This window comes from Eublepharis macularius, chromosome 17 (genome assembly GCF_028583425.1).
Source record: "Eublepharis macularius isolate TG4126 chromosome 17, MPM_Emac_v1.0, whole genome shotgun sequence".
Taxonomy (NCBI): domain Eukaryota; kingdom Metazoa; phylum Chordata; class Lepidosauria; order Squamata; family Eublepharidae; genus Eublepharis; species Eublepharis macularius.
This window is the reverse complement of record NC_072806.1, coordinates 19,190,326-19,210,194: the sequence shown is the minus strand read 5'-3', so window position 1 is coordinate 19,210,194 and position 19,869 is coordinate 19,190,326. Positions and strand designations below refer to the sequence as shown.

Here is a 19,869-nt window from a genome sequence, read left to right as displayed (position 1 = left end):
GCGGCCATGTGACCATTTTCTCCGAGGGCAACCCACTGAGTTCCACCACCTTTTCCCAGAAAAAAAGCCCTGGCAATAACCATCCCGTGCCTCTCTCCGTATTATAGATTGGACCCGGATTGCATAAGCCCTGATATGAAGAACTCCATCCACGTTGGCGACCGCATCCTGGAGATCAACGGCACGCCCATCCGGCACGTCCCTCTGGATGAGGTGATCTTTGCATTCTGATCCGATCCCACCCCATTTACTTCTCAGAGCGTTTCATGCTCGGGCTGGCAACCAAAGGTAGGACGCTGGCCCAGTCATCCAGCCTGCCCTCTCTGTCCCCTGCAGATTGACTTGCTAATCCAGGAGACCAGCCGCTTGCTGCAGTTGACCATCGAACACGACCCCCACGAGATTCTGGAGAACAGCCCCCTCTCGGAGCTGCACAGCCCCCTCCGCTCGCCCAGCTGCACCCCCTGCCCGGAACCAGCAGCCATTCGCCAGCGATCTGTCATGTAAGGCTTCTCTCCAGTGAGCCATGGGAGGGGCAGGCACCCCCAAATTGGAGGGGGGTACCTGTGTCTCCCCCACTGCCCTTTTTTATGTTGGGATGATGAACAGAGAGCAATTCATTCTTTTTTTAAATTGTGGGTGGGAAGCAAAAGGAGTTATAGCAGATTTGGTGGCACTCATCTTGGTCTTCCTCCATGTTCAGTCTTCCTTTTGTATGTCCCCTACAGTGTTTGCAGACCGGTTTTGATATAATAGCATGCCAATTTATGAAAAAGCCAGTTTGGTGTAGTGGGTAAGAACAGCAGGATTCTAATCTGGAGAGCCAGGTTTGATCCACCACTCCTCCACCTGAAGCCAGCTGGGTGACCTTGAGTCAGTCACAGCTTCTCGGAGCTTTCTCAGCCCCACCAACCTCACAGGGTGATTGTCACGAGGATACTAACAACACACTTTGTAAATTGCTCTGAGTGTAGCATTAAGTTGTCCTGAAGGGCAGTATATAAATCAAATGTTGTTCTTGTTATTGCTGGATTGGAACAAAGACTCACCAGGTTTCCCAAAATGGCCAGTCAGATACCTCCAAGAATTTCACACCAAGGGCCTGGGCGAGGGTGCCTTCCCAGTTTGTTTTTTCTCTCTCCAGTAACTTGTATTTATGCTCTGACCTGGATAGCCCAGGCAAGCCCACTCTCATCAGATCTCAGAAGCTAAGCAGGGTCAGCCTTGGTTAGTAATTGAATGGGAGACCTCTTACAAAGGCCAGGGTTGCAGAGGCAGGAAATGGCACACCACCTCTGTTAGTTTCCTGTCATGAAATCCCAGCCAGGGATCGCCCTAAGTCAGCTATGAATGACTTGAAGGCACTCTCCAATTTATATTCATAAGTACACTGCTTTGGAATAGGGAGTTTTTATTTAGCCATGACTAATAGTCATGGATAGGCCTATTCTCCATGATGTAACCCCTCTTAAAAGCCATCTAAGCTTATGATCATTGCTACATCTTGGGTCTTTATGGGGGAAAGTACTTCCTTTCGGGTAGGATCCAGTGGAAAGAGGAAGTGGTATTTGCAGATTCTCTCCTTCAACTGCAGACCTTACCCCTCATGCTTGGGGGGGGTCCCCTGTCCCCCAGGAGAGAGAATTGGGGGAGAATTTCCAGCTGCAGTGGAATGAGGACAGCGATAATGTCCTGAGCGACTGACAGAAATCCCTTCTGTCAACAGAAAGTATTGCGGGTTATAAGTCAAAATTGTTGATTCCGCACACGTTGGATAATGCACTTCCAATCCTCTTTATAGATCATTTGGAACAGATTTTTTTGTGTGCAGAACAAAAAATACACCTCAAAGGATTGATAAAGTGCATTGAAAGTGCATTATCCAATGTGTGCGGAATCAGCCTTTATCTCTCCTGAATCTTAATGCAATTAATGCAAATGAGCCCAAATTCTCAAGTTGTGAGTCAGGGCAAACAAGTTCTCTCCATTCATCTGCTTCCAGCCATGCTTAATTTTGCAAGCATAGGTCATTGCCTTATACCAAGTAAGACTATGAGTCTCGCCGGTCTCTGATTGGCAACTGCTCTCTAGAATTTCGGACACAGAAGGGTCACTCCTGAGCTCTGAGATCCTTCCACAGGAGTTTTTGTCAGGGATTGAACCCGGGCCCTTTGGCATACAAAGCAGCTGCTGTTACATTGAGCCCCTTCCCCTCTTGCATGTCCCCCCTGCAATTAAACTTTTATCCTTCATAATGGATATAAGTGCATGGGAGAGGGCTGGTGTGGGCAGAATTTTCTTCTACGCAGGGAGATGTATGTTTATGGATGATCAGGGTTTTTATTCACAAGCACTCTAGCTTGCTCCTCTTCCCCCTGCTAAAAATCCTAAACTTTGTCCTGTGACAGCTGCTCAGAACTCCCTGCTACAGAGGAAGAAGGAAGCATGAAACATATTGCGATGTGTGTTGGAGCAGAAGAGCCCAGGAGAGCTGCTTGTCCTGCGCATGATGCAGTCTGGGCTTCAGAAGAGGCTTCTGGCCATGTACAGAGTGCTGTGTGAGGCCTCTGGCCATGTTCAGAGTGCTGTGTGAAGCAGCTGACAAACACTTGTGCAGTCTGGCCAATATCTTTACAATTCTCTATTGAAATTGGGCACCCCAGCCTCCACTCCTCTTTGACTGTTGTTGGCTTAACCCACACATTTATGTGGTGAGTGGGACATGTAGTGTTGACCCCCTTCTCCACACAGGCGCAGCTGCAGCATCGACAAGTCCCCGTGCTCCAGTTCCCTGAGCTCCCCTGCCTCCCAGCGGAAGGACATCGGCCGCTCTGAATCTCTGCGAGTTGTCTCACGCCTCCACCGCATCTTCCGCCCCTCAGACCTCATCCACGGCGAGGTGCTGGGCAAAGGCTGTTTCGGGCAGGCCATCAAGGTACCAATGGGGTCTCTTTCCAGCCCGAAGCCTGACATTCTTACGCCAAGCTGCTTTGGTCACTAGAAAAGTGTGTAAATGAGCTGTTTCCTCTGAAATGCAGGGAGGAGAAATGAAATAGGCCCCCAAGTGATTAAGGTATATCCACACCACCTGGAAAGCTGGGGTTTGGTATGTGCAGGGGCGGCGCAAGGGTCTGCCATGCTTGCGGCCGGCCGGCTGGGCACCCCCACGCACGCACGAGCACGCGCGTGCACCGGCCTGCATGATGACATCACGCGCGCGCACCCGAGCTCTCCCGCTCGGTTGCCTGCACTGCCGCAGATGCCTGCCCGCGGTGGCTGCGCCTGGCCAGGGGCTTGTGCTGGTGGCGGCAGCAGCGCGAGGTGGGAGGGATAGGAGGCTGGTGCTTTGTGGCGCACGCTCCCGCCTGCCGCGCCTCCTCCAGCGCTCCCTCCGGCACACTGCGCCTGCGGCCACCACCTACCTGGCCTTAATAGGCGCGCCGGCCCTGGGTATGTGCATAGCCTAAGACACCCTCATCACTAGAAGAGTCTGGAAAAGAGGGCATTCAGTGTGAGATGGGAAACAATTGAGCCAGTAGCCCAGCACAGGCCAAACTGTGTGAGTTCTCTTCCCTCTTCAATCAATCCTGGGGAAGAGGGTTTTTTCCAGTGGCAGCCAGGAACGTATCTCCTATGAATATCAGAATATTGATAAGGTCTTCTAGCTTTTCCCTCCTCGCTTTGCCACTCAGCAGTTCCCACTTCCTTTGACAGGTGACTCACCGGGAGACCGGAGAGGTGATGGTCATGAAGGAGTTGATCCGTTTTGATGAGGAGACCCAGAGGACATTCCTGAAAGAGGTGGGTGCACCACAACTGTCCCGCGATGGGCATAGAAAAACTTCCTCACCCTACCTTATCCATTCCCTTAGAGCTGTCCCTTTGGCTTGCTGTGCTTTACAGTTCGCATCTCTGTCCTCCTTTTGACTGAAAGCATGTGCTCCTGATGATTCCCATATGCAAGTTTTCAGACATCTCACTTCCCTCACAGAACCTATGCTGTTTGTTAGCATTCCGTGACTAGCCCTATCCCCTGGCCTTATTTGAAGGCATAACTTCCATGACATCACAGCACTTCAGTCTGCTGCTGGGAATGTGGGGGTTATAGTGGCAGTTATGCCATAATATGGAATATAAATTTCTGCCTGATGACTATTTACCCTTCTGGTGACTGGTTGTTTTTATGTAAGCTCAGTCATCCCTGTATGGTTGCCATAGGGTAGCTGACACCATGGTGCTCTTATTCCCCAGGTGAAGGTGATGCGGTGTTTGGAGCACCCCAATGTGCTGAAGTTTATTGGGGTTCTCTACAAGGACAAACGGCTGAACTTTATCACCGAGTACATCAAGGGGGGGACGCTGCGTGGAATCATCAAGAACATGGTGAGAGTGGAGGCTGCAGATTGTCTCAATGTCCTTTTTTAATCCAGCCTTGGCTGAGGCTGAATAAACATTGCAGATTTTGTGTGCCTGGATCTTTCTACACAACCTCATCCTTGCCACAAGAGTCAGCTGAGCTCTGTGCAGAGATTCATAATTAACTTTGGTTCCAAGACACTCTTTTTTCACCTCCATCATATGGTAATATTATGCAGGGCATATGCCCCCAAGTGGCGAGAGCTAGCATTTACCATGGCTGGGTGATCCAGTGGTAAAATTTTTGTTTGCTTTAGATTGGTTTACCAAGAGAGGTGGCCTGCAAACAGAAATTGTACCGCACATGGTAAAAATCACTTTGCAAGGACTGTATTACGCACTCAAATTTATAAACATTGGGGACTTCCGGTTCGGGATTCATGAAGGTCTAAAGCAGCTCTAAGAGCTGAGCTGTCTGTGCCGCTGTTTGTGGAGGCTGGAGGGGCACAGATTGCCCACGGCCCCCTGTTCTCAGGCAGAGAACAGGCAAGTACGCACTGCATCTGAGGGCGCGTCGATCTTGGGTGGTGGGGGGCTCTAAGCAACGAGCTCCCTCCCGCCCTGGAGGTCCCACCCGAAGACAGGTTTGCCACGATCTCTGCAGCAGCTCAGGAGTCAATTGTATTGGCATAAGACCTGCATGCCCGAGCTTCGTTAAGCAGCAAGGGGAACGGATTCATTTGATTAAAAGAAGCAGCTATTACAACCCAAGAAAAGACGTTTAAGAAGGTAAAGATTGCTATCTCTCAAACCGGGACAGATTTAAGCAAGTAATAAAGTTTAAAACTGGACTTAAAAACTGCAACAGATTGATTAAGTGAAGGGGAAGATTCTGGCAAGGGAAAATCTAAAAAGCGACATTTTAAACAGTAGTTAAGGTGGAAAATTGGATATTGTTTACATACCTGAAGTGGGAAGAGATACTGGACTGTGGGAAAGCTTGAATATCGCTAGAACTGCTGCAAACATTAAAGAAACAGGAAGTACGTCAGGATCATAAAGAGGCTGGCAAGAGGCGCTCTATGTTAATACAGGAAGTGGAAGTTCGCCATTTCGGAGAAGGGCAAAGTTTTGGCTTCAAGGAAACAGGAAGTAGGACATCTTGGAAGAAGGTAAGGGTGTTTGCTTCAAGTTAAAACCATAGAGAAAAAACGCCCGACATTTTGGACTGAGCAAAACAACTTTTAACAAAAACTGAGTAAATTGGGACTTTTTAAAGCAATTGGAAGTAATAAATTAGCGCCACGGATTTAAGGAAAAGGGCAGACTTGTGGGAGCGTGGTAAATCTAGCCCCACGATGTCGAAGAAGGAGTGGCAAGCTGCGATGGAGAATCTGGATAAAAAAGTTTCTGAAGTTACAGAAGGCAATAAAGAGCTCAAAGGTATGATACAGGAGATGGCAAAAGACTTTAGAGACTTTAAAGAGACACTTAAATCGGAAATGGCAGAGCTGGTAAAAGACGTATCAGATACGCAGCAGAGAGTGAAGGTAGTAGAAAACACGATGGATCTGCAGAGGACAGAGATGAGAGGACTGAAAGCGAGAGTGACCATCGCGGAAAGTAAACAAATGGAAAAACAGCTAAGATTTCGTTCGATCCTGGAAACAGAGGAAAAGACCGCCCGAGAGCAGATTACAGAAATTTTGGCAGAGTACCTGGGGAAGGAGGAAGAGGAAATTGCAGCTCTCCTAGACGTGGTGTACAGAATTAATTCAAAATTTTTGTCTCAGAGGAAGTTACCAAGGGATATGATTGTGCAATTTACGACAAGAAATACAAGAGAACTAATTGTGACCAAACAGTTTCAGGATCCACTAGAAGTTGATGGAAAGGTGGTAAGAATTATGAAGAAACTGCCCAGATCGGTATTGTTGGAAAGAAAGAAATACAAAGAGCTAGTCCAGATGTTAAAAGAAATGAAAGTAAAATACCGATGGGAAATACCAGAGGGACTGACATTTGAGTTTGGTGGAGTAAGAAAGAGCATCAGATCTGGCCAGGAAATGGAGGATTTTATTAGTAAAAATGAAAAGGACTTACCAAAACCATGATCATGGAGTGTAAAATTATAACTTGGAATGTAAATGGACTAAACTCACCTTGTAAATGTAAGGTTATTTTCCACTGGCTTGTAAAACAGAAATGTAAAATTGTATGCCTACAAGAGACACATATTAGAAAGCAAGATGTAAAATATTTGAAAATGGCAAAACTTGGAAAAGAATTTATAGCTGCCTCCAAACAGAAAAAGAGGGGTGTTGTGTTGTATATAAAGGAGGAACTACAGCCTAAAGTGGTGTTCAGTGATGTTGAAGCTCGATATTTTGCGGTGGAAATAATTTGGAATTCAAAAAAGACATTGGTGATTGGAATTTATGCGCCTAATGGTGCAAAAGAAAATTTTTTTACGGACTTACAAAAATAGTTAGATGTACTGTCTTATGACCAAATAATATTGGCAGGCGATTTTAATGGAGTTACAAACTTGGAGGAAGACAAGAAATCTAAGACTACACAAAAAAAAGAGGACTATTATCAAAGTCATTTTTTGCAATCATGAAACAGGAAAGTTTAGAGGATGTATGGAGAAGACAGTATCCCAAGAATAGACAATATGCATATTACTCTGCAAGACACTCTACACTATCAAGAATTGATATGATCTGGGCCTCCAAAGAACTGTTGCTCTGGACTAAAGAAGTGGAAATAATGCCAAAGGTAGGCTCAGATCATAATCCAATTGTGTGGAAATTTGGTAAGAATACTAAAAGAAGAGGATGGAGAATAAATGAAGACCTGTTACAAACGGAAGAGAATATTGCGTTGCTGCGAAGAGAGACCAAGTTCTTTTTGCAATACAATTTGAATAAAGAAGTATCGACAAATAAGGTTTGGGACACATATAAGGCCGTGATCAGAGGGATACTAATGGACTTGAATGCGAGAGACAGGAGGAAAAAGGAGGAGAAAAGACAAGAAATTATGGAAAAAATTAAGAGATTCAAAGAGATTCAGCTCAAAAAGAGACCAGGCAAAAAGAAAATGTATCAGGATATAAAAATATTGCAAGAACAGTTATCAGCAATGAACAATAAAGAATTGGAGTGGAATTTAAAGAGGATGAATCAGAGGTCGTTTGAAGGTGCAAATAAACCTGGGAAATATTTGGCATGGCAACTAAAAAAGAGGAAGGAGAAGAAAATTATCAGTACGATATGAGAAGATGATAAGCTATTAAGTGATCAAGTCGCCATTAGTAGAGCCTTTTTAAAATTTTATGCAAAATTATACCAAAAAAATGAGGTGAACAAAGATTCAATGGCGGAATATTTAGATAAGATGAGACTTCCGACACTCTCTGAAGAATGGAAAGAGAAATTGAATAAGGAAGTGACAGAAGAAGAAATAAAAGAAGCTATTCAATCAACGAAATTGGGGAAGGTGCCAGGCCCGGATGGACTAACGGCAAAATTTTATAAAATAATGGGCCAAGAATTGGCACCTCTCCTGAAAGAGGTGATGAATGGTGCTATGCAGGATCAAGAGATGCCTGATTCTTGGAAGGAGGCTAACATATCATTGATTACAAAAGAAGGACAAGATTTGACTAATGTTAAAAATTATAGACCAATTTCATTGTTGAACAATGATTATAAAATATTTGTAAAGGTGTTGGCGGAAAGAATTGAAGGATGGATGTCGGAATTCATTGCAGATGAACAAGCGGGATTTTTACCTAATAGACAAATTAAAGACAATCTGAGAACAGTAATAAATGCTATTGAATATTATGATAAGCATTGTGATAAGGAGGTTGGTTTCTTTTTCGTAGACGCAGAAAAAGCATTTGACAATCTGAACTGGGACTTTATGTTCGCCACCATGGAAAAGCTGCAAATGGGAGAAAAGTTCATACAAGCAGTTAAAGGAATTTATAAAGACCAAAGTGCAGCGATTGTAGTGAATGACGATTTGACAAAAAAACTGAAAATAAGCAAAGGCACAAGGCAAGGCTGCCCATTGTCTCCATTGCTGTTCATATTGATTTTGGAGATATTGATGATTCAGATATGAGAGGACGACACAATCCGAGGTATAAAGATAAGAGAGTTTACCTACAAGGTCAGAGCATTTGCGGACGACATAATGTTGATTGTAGAGGATCCAATTGACTATATGCCAAAGGTAATAAAGAAGATAAAGGAATTTGGAGATCTGGCTGGTTTTTTTGTAAATAAAAAGAAGTCGAAGATACTATGCAAAAATATGACCAAACGGAAACAACAAGAACTGATGGAATTAACGGACTGCGAGGTAACAAACAAAGTAAAATATTTGGGAATTGAACTAACCGCAAAAAATATAAACTTATTTAAGAACAACTATGAGAAATTGTGGATACAAATAGAGAGAGATTTGATAAAGTGGAACAAGTTGAATTTATCATGGCTGGGCAGAATCGCGACAATAAAAATGAATGTTCTACCTCGTGTGATGTTTCTGTTACAAACGATTCCGATTATTCGAGACTCTAAACAATTTGAAAAATGGCAAAGAAAAATTTCGAATTTTGTGTGGGCAGGCAAGAAACCACGTGTTAAAATGAAAGTGTTACAGGATGCGAAAGAAAGAGGTGGCTTGCAACTGCCCAACTTAAGACTGTATTATGAAGCAATTTGTTTGACATGGATAAAGGATTGGATAACGTGGAAAAATCGCAAGCTTCTGGCATTGGAAGGTTATAAGAAAATATTTGGATGGCATGCATACCTATGGTACGATAAAATAAAAGCGGACTCTCTGTTTCTGCATCACTATATTAGAAGAAGCCTCTTCACAATCTGGAAGAAATATAAGATGTATCTGGAAGATCAAATCCCCTCTTGGGTGGTCCCGTATGAAGTAATAGACCCGAGAACTGTCGAGAACGAACAGCAACGTTTAACTTATAAGGAGATAACACAAATACAATATTCAACATTAAGAATAAAGTCACAAGAAGAATTGTCTCCTTGCTATAGTTGGTTTCAATACAGACAGATAAGGGATCTTTATAAATCGGACTGTTCAAGGGGAGGAATAAGAATGGAAAATACAGAATTGGAAGAAGTAATGCTACAAGAAGGCAAGAAACAAATCTCAAAGATCTATAAGATACTTCTAAAATGGTACACTGAGGATGAAACAGTGAAAGTACAGATGGTGAAGTGGGCAATAAATTTTCATAAAGAAATAGCAATGGAGGCATGGGAGCACTTGTGGAAGAATACAATTAAGATTACAACGTGTACGAATATTAAAGAAAATGTATACAAGATGATATACAGATGGTACCTAACACCGAAGAAAATTGCGCTGGGGAACGCTAAAATGTCAGATAAGATCTGGAAATGCCAAAAAGCACGAAGGATCATTATACCATATGTGGTGGTCTTGTGAAGTAGCGAAGCAGTACTGGGGAGATATAATAGAAGTAATTAATGAGGTGTTACAAACCCAAATAAATAAGAACCCAGAACTGCTGCTACTAAATTTGGGAATGGAGAATGTTCCAGTGCAAAATAGAACATTGTTATTTTATATGACAGCTGCAGCAAGATTACTGTATGCGCAGAAATGGAAAGTGCAAGAAGTACCTACTGTAGAGGACTGGATTTACAAATTGCTGTACATGGCAGAGATGGATAAAATGACAAGAAAACTTAAAGACCTAGATCCGGGACAGTATTTGGCGGACTGGGCGAAACTGAAACAATTTTTGGAAAAAAATGGGATGTGAAAGGAGAACTGTGGCAGTTTGAGAACTTTTGAAATAAGACATTTTAAACAGAAAAGAGAAGTGGCTTTACCATTAAGAATGTATATCTATTTTAATCTAAGCTTGGATTATAATATAGCAGAAGAGGGATGAAATTTAGAACTGATTTTTTAAAGAATAAGATAGGGAGGTTATGATAAGTAATACCTTTATCAGAGTATATGAATAAGGGAATAGTTAAACAAATATACTGATGGGGCATACTATATATACTATTATGTTGGTAGATTAGATTGTATATTATATAATGAATGTGCAGTATGGTGCTGTGTGTGGCGCCACATTGGTGGCAGGGTGCACAGTAGGGGTGTTAATACATATTATAATGACAATAGTATATTTGATAGAATATATGTTTAAAAGAAATAGAATATGTTTAAACTAAGACTTTTGTTATATATTATATTATATTATATCATACTTGTCTATTTTGAGGGGTATAAGATTTATACTATATTGATAGTATAATTGATAGATGTATATTATACTGATAGAATATTTGATAGTATAATTGATAGAAGCATGCTATATTGATAGGATATTTGATATATATGATAGAATACCTGAAAAAAAATTAGAATGTGCTTAGACTAAGGGAATTATCAAGTAATAAGAGGGGGTAAGGGTTGGAAAGCTGTTGGAAGTCGATAGAGTGGGGGGAGGAAAAGGGTGGGGGATAGGGTTAATTAGATATTGAGGGAATGTATGTATTGAATTTGAAAAGTATACTCACCAATAAAAATTTTCTGAAAAAAAAAATTTATAAACATTGGGATTTTTTTTTTACTAAATAGAGCGGTATATGTTCACAGTTGTTGTTGTATAGCTGTATTCACATTGTTACAGGAATTTTGCTGTTTATGACCTTGGTCATACAAACAGTAATTAAGAAGAAGAACAGGGGGGTATTTTTGTATGGTTTGTTCATAATTTCATTTCAGAGAGCCAGTTTGGTGTAGTGGTTAAGAGCGCAGGACTCTAATCTGGAGAGCTGGGTTTGATTCCCCACTCCTCCACTTGAAGCCAGCTGGGTGACCTTGGGCCAGTCACAGTTCTCTGGAGCTCTCTCAGCCCCACCCACCCCACAGGGTGTTTTGTTGCGGGGATAATAGTAACATACTTTGTAAACTGCTCTGAGTGGGCATTAAGTTGTCCTGAAGGGGCAGTATATAAACTGAATGTTGTTGTTGTTGTTATTTTGGGTTCACTGCCATGTGAAATTCTCTTTAGAAAAGAGAATTTCACATGGCAAGAGAAAGATATACACATGAAAAGAGAAAGACAGATGGTTTTAAAATAAAAAAAAATGCATGCATCAAAAGCTTAGTCTGGGAGGCTGGTTCTGACCGTGTCGCCTCTGCCCCAAATGGAGATACCCAGAGCAGATCCTGAAGGCCCTCCCTGCTTCCCAAAGCCTTGGGATCCATCTTATGCTCTCAGCCTAACCTGCCTTGTAGGACTTGAGGCTAAAAGGGAAGAGCTACGTATACTATTTTGACTTCCTTGGAGGGAGGGAACAGGGATAAAAGTGTAATAGCTGGAAAGAAACATCCTATCCCAGCAAAACTGCATCCAATAGCACTCCCTGGAATTCTCTTCACTCACGGCAGCATTTCTGTTTGCAGGACAGTCAGTACCCCTGGAGCCAGAGGGTCAGCTTTGCTAAGGACATCGCTGCTGGAATGGTGAGTGTGCAGAGAGTCCGCCTCAGGCCTGCAAGAGGCTATCCCTGCTCTGTTTCATTTGTTTAAAAGAATCAGAGAAGTTGAAGGAGGACAAGCCTATCAATGGCTTGATAGCTCAGTGCAACCTCCATGTAGCAAGGCAGTGAACAAATAACTGCATGAGCTTTGGGGTCATCCAGCAAGGCAGTATTTAGGTTCTTATAGCTCTGGGTGGATTCCAGTAATTTTAATAATGCAAAAACCAAGAAACAGTCCTGAGACCGGAGCTAACCTGGGGTCAAGGCTTAAAGGCAGAACTGATGTCCTGTGCTTAATCTCATCCATGGAGTCTGAAAAGCACAAATTCTCAAAGAGAGCTTTCGAGGAAGGGCAGAGGGCATCTCCCTTACCTCTGAATATTAACCACCACTGTGATGTAGTGAATAGAGTGTTGGTCTAGGATCTGAGCGACCCAGGTTTGATTCCCCGCTCTGCCATGGAAGCTTGCTTGGGTGACCTTGGGGCCAGTCACACACGCTCAGCCTAGCCTACCTCACAAGGCTGTTATGAGGGGGGGAAAGGGAGGAATTATGTAAGCCATTTTGAGTCCCCCTTGGGGAGAAAGGTAGGGTATGAAGAAAAATAAATGAAATAAAACTCTATAATGAAAAGGTCAAAGATGCAAGTTCCAGGTAACCTTCAGTCTTGCCTGCTTTGATTTTAGATATCAAAACTAAACAGTCTAATAAATGGGAATTTTTGAGGATGCCGGGTCATCATGTACTACACTACATAGATGCAGGGGGTATCTTTTTTTAAAAAAGAAACCGCAATGGGCATTTCTAACTATCTTATTTTCCCCATCCAAGGCTTATCTTCACTCCATGAACATCATCCACAGAGATCTCAACACACACAACTGTCTTGTGCGAGAGGTGGGTACTGCCTGGATTCGGGGACAATCTCAAAGCACTGCTGATGCTCTTCGAAATTGTCTCCAGCCTTGCTAAGTGCTGAGTAAGAGCTATTCTGTATCGCCCCCTAACTAGAACAAGAGTGTGGTCGTGGCAGATTTCGGCTTGGCTCGGCTCATGGTAGACGAGAAGAACCAGCTGGCCAGTTTGAAAAAGCCTGACCGTAGGAAGCGGTACACGGTTGTGGGGAATCCATACTGGATGGCTCCTGAGATGATTAACGGTCAGTTGGGCAGAGGGGAGTATTGGGCAGAGGGGAGCGTTGGGATTCTGCCAGGGCTGGTGTTGGGAGTCAGCATACGGAGTAAGTCAAAGGTCATCTTTGTGAAGATGTATGTTGGGGAAATCTCTTATTACCTCTGTTTGCCAATTACAAGGTCCTGCTTCTCTCATTGTCTGAATAATAAATCAAGGTTTCAAACTTGGTGATCTGAGAAGCAAGCAAGGTTTATTATGAGAAGTTCTCAAAGATGCCTGATGGACATGCTATTACAGCATGTTGCATGCCAAAAAAACACGTGGCACTTACATTTATACTGTCATACAGGCATGATGTAAGTAAACAACAATTGCTTATAGTACGGAGGATTATTACAAGAATACATAAACAATCATGAATGTCTCATGATGTTCAGAATGTGATAGATTGACAGGTCAAGATTATGTTTCCTTTCAGGTCATGTAACATAAACTATCAGAAAGACTCCGGGGTTATCTCTACATTGCTGAGGAAGAACATACCCAAGGCTGAGAACAGGGCAGGAAGGAAACATATGTAGTCTTCATTTGACTGTACACAAATTGACTGTACACAGCAAGGCCTTTGTTTTATTACAACCAATGAGGGGTGATAAGCACACAGGGAGAAGAGTTTTATTCATAAGTTCTTTAGTCAATTGAGACCACAAAGAGGCACATATAGGAAACAATAGAGCACCCCAAAATTCCCTGACAATGTACAATAAAAGTTGAAGGAAGCCGACATTAGGTGGATTGACACCTAAAGGAAGTCACGGCCTTCAGTCTGCAAGATCTGAGCAAGGCTGTTAATGACAGGCCATTTTGGAGGTCATTCATTCATAGGATTGCCGTAAGTTGGAAGTGAATTAAATGCCCATAACGCATTTTTTAACACATAACACACACAACAAGGAAGAGCCAGTTTGGTATAGTGGTTAAGAACGCAGGACTCTAATCTGGAGAACCGGGTTTGATTCTCCACTTGAAGCCAGCTGGGTGACCTTAGGTCAGTTACAGCTTCTAGGAGCTCTCTCAGCCCCACCCAACTCACAGGGTGATTATTGTTGTGGGAATAATAACATACTTTGTAAACCACTCTGAGTGGGCATTAAGTTGTCCAGAAGGGTGGTATATAAATCAAATGTCGTTGTTGTTGTTATTATAGAATCAGTGGTGTCCCTCTATATTTTTGCATCTGAGGAAAGTTTCACAAACTTCCAGTGGTTGGGTTGTTCTGATTGTGACTTTGGTAGCTTGGTGGCTTGCCCGTGTTTAGATTCAGGCAAACTGGCTGTGCCGTGGTTTTGGAAGAACTTCTTTGAGGGAGCAGCACTCATCTGGACTCCTCCCTCCCCCCCAGGCAGCTGCCTCATTCAGTCAGCCGTAATATCCGCACTGAAAAGAGTGAATGACAAAGTACAGTTTCCAGCCTCCCAGTAAGGCCTGGAGTTCTCCTGATGATAGATCTCCGGACCACGGAGATCAATATCCCTGGAGAAAATGGCAGCTCCGGAAGATGGACTCTCTGACATCACGTTCTTGTTGAGTCCCTCCCCTCCTCCAACTCTGCCCTCCCCAGACTCTATCCCCAAATCTCTAGGAATTTCCCCACCCATAATTGGCAACCCTAGGTCAAAGAGAAAAGCAGAGGTAGATATAATGTATGGTGTGGATATGTCATGGCTGGGGATCAGTAGCCGAAGGCATGACCCAGGAAGTATTTTTTTATGCCAGCCAATTAGGGTCTGTCGCAGAAGAGGGAATGCTGGGAGGGAATGGCAAAGAACTATAGCAAGGAGAAAATCTCTGAGTGGTCCCATGTGACAGCTGATGCCTCTCCTTCTTCCTTGCAGGCAGGAGCTATGATGAGAAAGTGGACATCTTCTCTTTCGGCATCATCTTATGTGAGGCAAGTACCCGGAAGGGCTCCTGCGGAGCTGGGAGAGAACAACAGCTGCTTCTCTTGTAGGGTGCGGGGATGAGGCTGAGCTGGTTAACTGGCTGAGAGTCTTTAGTAGCCTCCCAAGAGAATTCTTGGCAGAAGCTGGACCAAACTTCCTCTCTCTTCTGTCTCATCCACTCCTGGAGCCCTGCAGTAGCCTGTTGACTAAAGCCGCAGCTGGGACTCTTTTCTTCTGCAAATGAGCTGCAGAAGTTACATTCCCAAGGGAGAGAATACTGTGGGGACAGAGGAAAATGTTAACCCTTTTCTCCTCTATAAGCAGTTTTCAAAGGGGATAAGACCAATCCATGCAAGGGAGGGCCACCCCAAGTGGAACCTCTGTATTCAGGGGCAGTGTACCTCTGAATACTGATTGCTGGGGGTAACAGCAGGGGGAAGCCTTGGCCTCTGTGCCTCTGCTTGTGGCCCTTCTGGTGCGTCCAGTTGGCTGTCTCGAGAAGCAAAACGCTGTCCAAAGTGGACTCTTGATGTGATCCAGTGGAGATCTGATATTATCAAGCCCATTGAACTTTCTAAATGGAGTTATGATATACATGATACAGCTGACAGATACAGCTGGAGATGTCTTGAGGGGCAAAATGGGTCAGACTTAAATGTCAACCTCTTGTATTCTGCACGCTGTCTTCCTGGAAAATTCCAGATGAGCTCCTTTGGGACTTCTAACTGATCTCTTTTCCACAGATCATTGGTAGGGTCAGTGCAGACCCTGACTACCTGCCCCGAAACCTGGACTTTGGCCTCAACGTGCGGGGCTTCCTGGACCGCTATTGCCCTCCTACGTGTCCCCCCAGTTTCTTCCCTATCGCTGTCTGCTGCTGTGACTTGGATCCCGAGAAACGGTGAGAGATAAGAGGGGGGTGCAGAAGGAGGGTGGGAAGGGAGCCCCTGCAGCCAGAGGTCAACTGGGACCAATTCCACACCTTCCTTCCTCCACAAGAAACACTGTGGTCCTCCCAGAGCCGTCTGTCTGGCTACTGTTGGAGATGGGGAGATGCATTAGATAGAAGACCTCGGTGTAATCCCAAATGACCATTCTCATCTTCTTGATTTTCCCCACCAGACCCTCCTTCAGCCGGCTGGAACAGTGGTTGGAGGCGCTCCGCATCCACCTGGCCATGCATCTCCCATTGAGTTCGCAGCTGGAGCAGTTGGACCGAACCTTCTGGGAGACTCACTGCCGAGCTGACGGAGGGCTGCCTGTCCATGCAGAAGTATCCGAATGAGCGGGGCGGAGATTGACATGCTGCACTGAGCCCCCATGTACCTGTACGTGTGGCGAAGCAAAGGAGGCCACCTCGTGCCGAGCAACCTCTGTGAACGGCGTGCAGTTCACCTGCCGGAGCTGGTCTCTAAGTCTGAAGAGGCATACAGGATTCTGCATCAGCGGGAGCTGGCTCTCCCGGCTTCCTTCCAGAGCAGTTGGGAAGAGGGGGGGGGGTTCTGTGCCTGGCATGCACAGAACACGTCAGAGGCATCCTGGGCTCTTGTAAATACTCCTGTGAATAAATCTAACTCTCCCCTGCAAATCCTGCAGCAGAGGAAAGGGGGTGACGCTCATCCCATGTAGCTCAAAGCTGTGAGGCTCGGTGGAGACCGTCAGTGTCCTTCTCGCATGCTTTGTGGTTGCAAAAAAGCCTTTGCACACTCCACTGAGCATGTGTGTCTCCGTCACTGGTTAGCTGCTGCTCGTAATCGGATGGGAGGGGGTAGCCCTGGGTGCTCCTTCCCGCCACACACCTCTCTACCCCGCGACTGACCCTTGTCCTACAAAGTGGTGCCTTGGGTTTATGTGAACTTGCATTGCTGCACACCAGAGATCTTTGGCCTCCCCACTTCACCGTCCTCTGTGTTGGTCGCGTCTGTGAAAATGCAAGTGCGTGCATGCCTGGCCTGTGCTCTTCTGTCTCTCTGCCCATTTGCGTGGGTTTCGGTGTGTGCGCTCATCTTCCTGGCCACGTTATCCCACCTTTGTGTTCTGGCCATTGTGGGAACTGCACACTGTGCACAATATGTGTGTAATAAAAGCCTAAGGGAAAAGCAGCGTCCAGAGGGAGAAGTCTAGAGCAGGCAGCTGCGGGAGGAGAGGACTTAAGCCGTTCCGCCCCCACTTCCCTGTTCCAAACTACCATCCTTCCAAAGCCACCTTTTCCCTACAAGGCTCCAGTTGTGTACAGTTTTTGTTCTGTCCCATGTAGTTAAGTCCCTTAAGTTCTGGTTTTCTGGATGGAGCACAGTGAGAGTTTAATCGCAGAGCTCTGGCAAGGTGGTTTGAAATCCTGGAAACGCTTCTGCAGTTAGAGGTAGAACCACAGAATGGGAGCCCATTTTTGAACGCAGGTCAGCAAATTTACTTAGACGCAGCGGTGTAGCATGGGTTGGCAGCACCCGGGCAAATCCCAGCAGGTGGCGCCCCTGATACTATACTCGTGCCCCCTGCCGGGAGTTGCCAACCCATGGGAAGTGATTTCATTGCACAAGGTGTAGTCGCCCCCCTGGGAGGGCTCCTGCGATTCAGGCCCACTTGCCTCCCTGCCCCTTACCTGGCAGCCCTCTGGCGCAGCCGCCTGTGCCGCCACTGCCACCAGCTCGCCATGCTCCTCAGCCAGCAGCCATTGCAGGAGGGCCAGGTCAGCACCCAGCAAGCTGGGCCCCCCCATCAGTGTGACAGGTGGCCAGGGGGTGCGAGTGCCCTTCCATGAATGCAGTGCAGGTTCTCCTCGGCGTAGCACCTCCTAAAAATTATGCACCCGGGGCAACCACCCCTCTGCCCCCCCGCCCATGCTATGCCACTGCTTAGATGGTATTTTGGACGGCAGGTACCAGATTTTGAGTTTGGAGTATCTCCCATGGGAAGACAAAAATCTTCCTGCCAAATAGGGGAACTGATGCTAGAATCCTCTCCCTGATACGATGGTTTTCCACAGGGAGGAAGATTTCAACAGGGGGAGACAGTCCGATCTCTGTTCTGCCACCTGCTGCCTGACTTGTTCCAGTCCTCCAAATTCTGTATCATGGGATTTCCCAGCATGTGCATATAAGCTCTGAAGAGGGATATTTCAAAAATTCTCTTTCTCTGACTTCCTTCCCGGATTATTTCCATGCATATGGATTGCCGTAGCCTTTGTCCCATTTCCATCCCCCTCCCCCAGCGTGTGCGCACGCTGCCCAAAAAGCCATCTTGACGCAACTGTCCCTTCAGTGCTATTGCAATTGTTAACATCTGTGTGCATTAATTGTGTGCAGTGTTTGAGCCTTGTACCCAGTAAGGATCAAAAGTGCGCATAGTGGAAAGCCAGTGTACTGCAGTGGCTAGCAAACTGGCCCAAGTTCAGATCCCCACTCTGCCATCAACCTTGCTGGATGAACTTAGGTCAGGGCAGTCACACTCTCTCCTGCTATCATTCCTCGCAGGGTTATGATGAGGATAAGATGAAGAAGGGAGAAGCAACCATGAGTTGCTTAGAAGAATGGTAGGTGGGATAAGAGCATTCTAGACAGAGCAAAGGAACTGAATGCGTGGATTTTTGGAGCAATAAGGAAACAGAAGGGACATCTGCACTTCCCAATCTCTGAGGCATTGCTCTCTTTTTTGAAGGAAGAGAAAAGAAATCCAGGGCTTTGCGTCCTGACTGAATGTATGGGGCTATTTGTGAAAACTTGAGCCCCGGAAGAATTTCAGAATAGCAAATCCTGCCGGGAGAGCTTTGCATGGGCAGTAAAGGCCTCCTCACTTGCCTTGAACTTATGACATCTGAGTCAGTAAAGTGGAAATGCATGGGAAAGTTGCTGTGCAGATTCAAGAGGCTAAAGGTCAAGGACGCAAGGAGCAGAGAAACTCTGCAGCCCAGAAACGTGGGAAACAGCTCACATGGACTGCACTGTTGATATTAGCAAAGAGAGCTAGGAAAATAAACTCCACGGTCAGGGGTGCATCTGCCTCTGTTTCCTTAATGAGGGGGGTATGGGGGTTGCTGATTGTCTTCAGAATTATTCTGAGTGGCTCAAGAGTGCCCGGCTGTCGTCTGGGGGCGATTACAGCCCCTTGTTACAAATTCGATATTCCAGTTTTGCTTAATGGGAAAGCATGCTACACATAAACCTCTCAATATGTGTGGTCGCCACTTCAAGTGAATAGGGCAACACATACATTTTCCATCTTTGGTATTCACAAGCCCAGACCCACAAGTCATCTGGGCTTCTGGTCATGTGTACTGAAGCTAGGGTTGCCAATCTACAGGTGTGGACTGGAGATCTGGAAGTATGTGTCATCCTATTCACACAAAATGGTGACTCTGTGGATTGAGTGAATCGTACCTAGTGTGATCTCCCTTTACACAGTGTTGGATTGCTAAAATTGTAATACCTGAAAAGGAGTAGTTAATAAGGTTCTATCGGCATTCTTATTAAATGTTCCTTTCACAAAAAGTAAGTCCTTAAGATAATTAGATCTCATATAGTTGGTTTGTTTTTTAAATCTTGGGGTGAGAAGGTTGGAAAAGAGAAAGAAGCAAGTCTTTACAAGCAGAAGAAATGTGAGAACTCTGCTAGCAGACCCCCTTGGTGCCCCTTGCCAAGTTAGCACCCAGCCGTTCTGACTACAGAGTATTTGCCGTTCCTTCTGGTGCTGTTGCTTAAAAGACCGTAATGTCAGTAGAAAGTCAAAATATTCAGAACCAGACCTGGAACTTTAAAAAAGAGCTATTGGATTATGTGGTGTGTAGCTTTATTTCTGAAACCATGGTTGCAAATGTTGTAATGTAAGTTTCCAGTCCACATTACTGGGTGGATGTG

General features: G+C 45.1%; 1 protein-coding gene across 2 annotated transcripts in view; it reads left to right on the top strand.

Annotated features, from left to right (window-relative positions):
* The window catches only part of LIMK1 (LIM domain kinase 1), a 35,958-nt gene extending 18,826 nt beyond the window's left edge, over positions 1 to 17,132 (top strand). For both annotated transcript variants that reach the window (XM_055001981.1, XM_055001983.1), the window contains 11 exons: positions 108 to 213; positions 337 to 503; positions 2,752 to 2,935; positions 3,715 to 3,801; positions 4,252 to 4,383; positions 11,863 to 11,922; positions 12,771 to 12,836; positions 12,951 to 13,098; positions 14,969 to 15,024; positions 15,760 to 15,917; positions 16,139 to 17,132. In XM_055001981.1, the coding sequence (XP_054857956.1) occupies positions 108 to 213; positions 337 to 503; positions 2,752 to 2,935; positions 3,715 to 3,801; positions 4,252 to 4,383; positions 11,863 to 11,922; positions 12,771 to 12,836; positions 12,951 to 13,098; positions 14,969 to 15,024; positions 15,760 to 15,917; positions 16,139 to 16,301 (1,327 nt within the window). In that variant the 3' untranslated portion in view covers positions 16,302 to 17,132. The remainder of the gene's footprint in view (positions 1 to 107; positions 214 to 336; positions 504 to 2,751; positions 2,936 to 3,714; positions 3,802 to 4,251; positions 4,384 to 11,862; positions 11,923 to 12,770; positions 12,837 to 12,950; positions 13,099 to 14,968; positions 15,025 to 15,759; positions 15,918 to 16,138) is intronic.
* Positions 17,133 to 19,869: the final 2,737 nt, after the last annotated feature.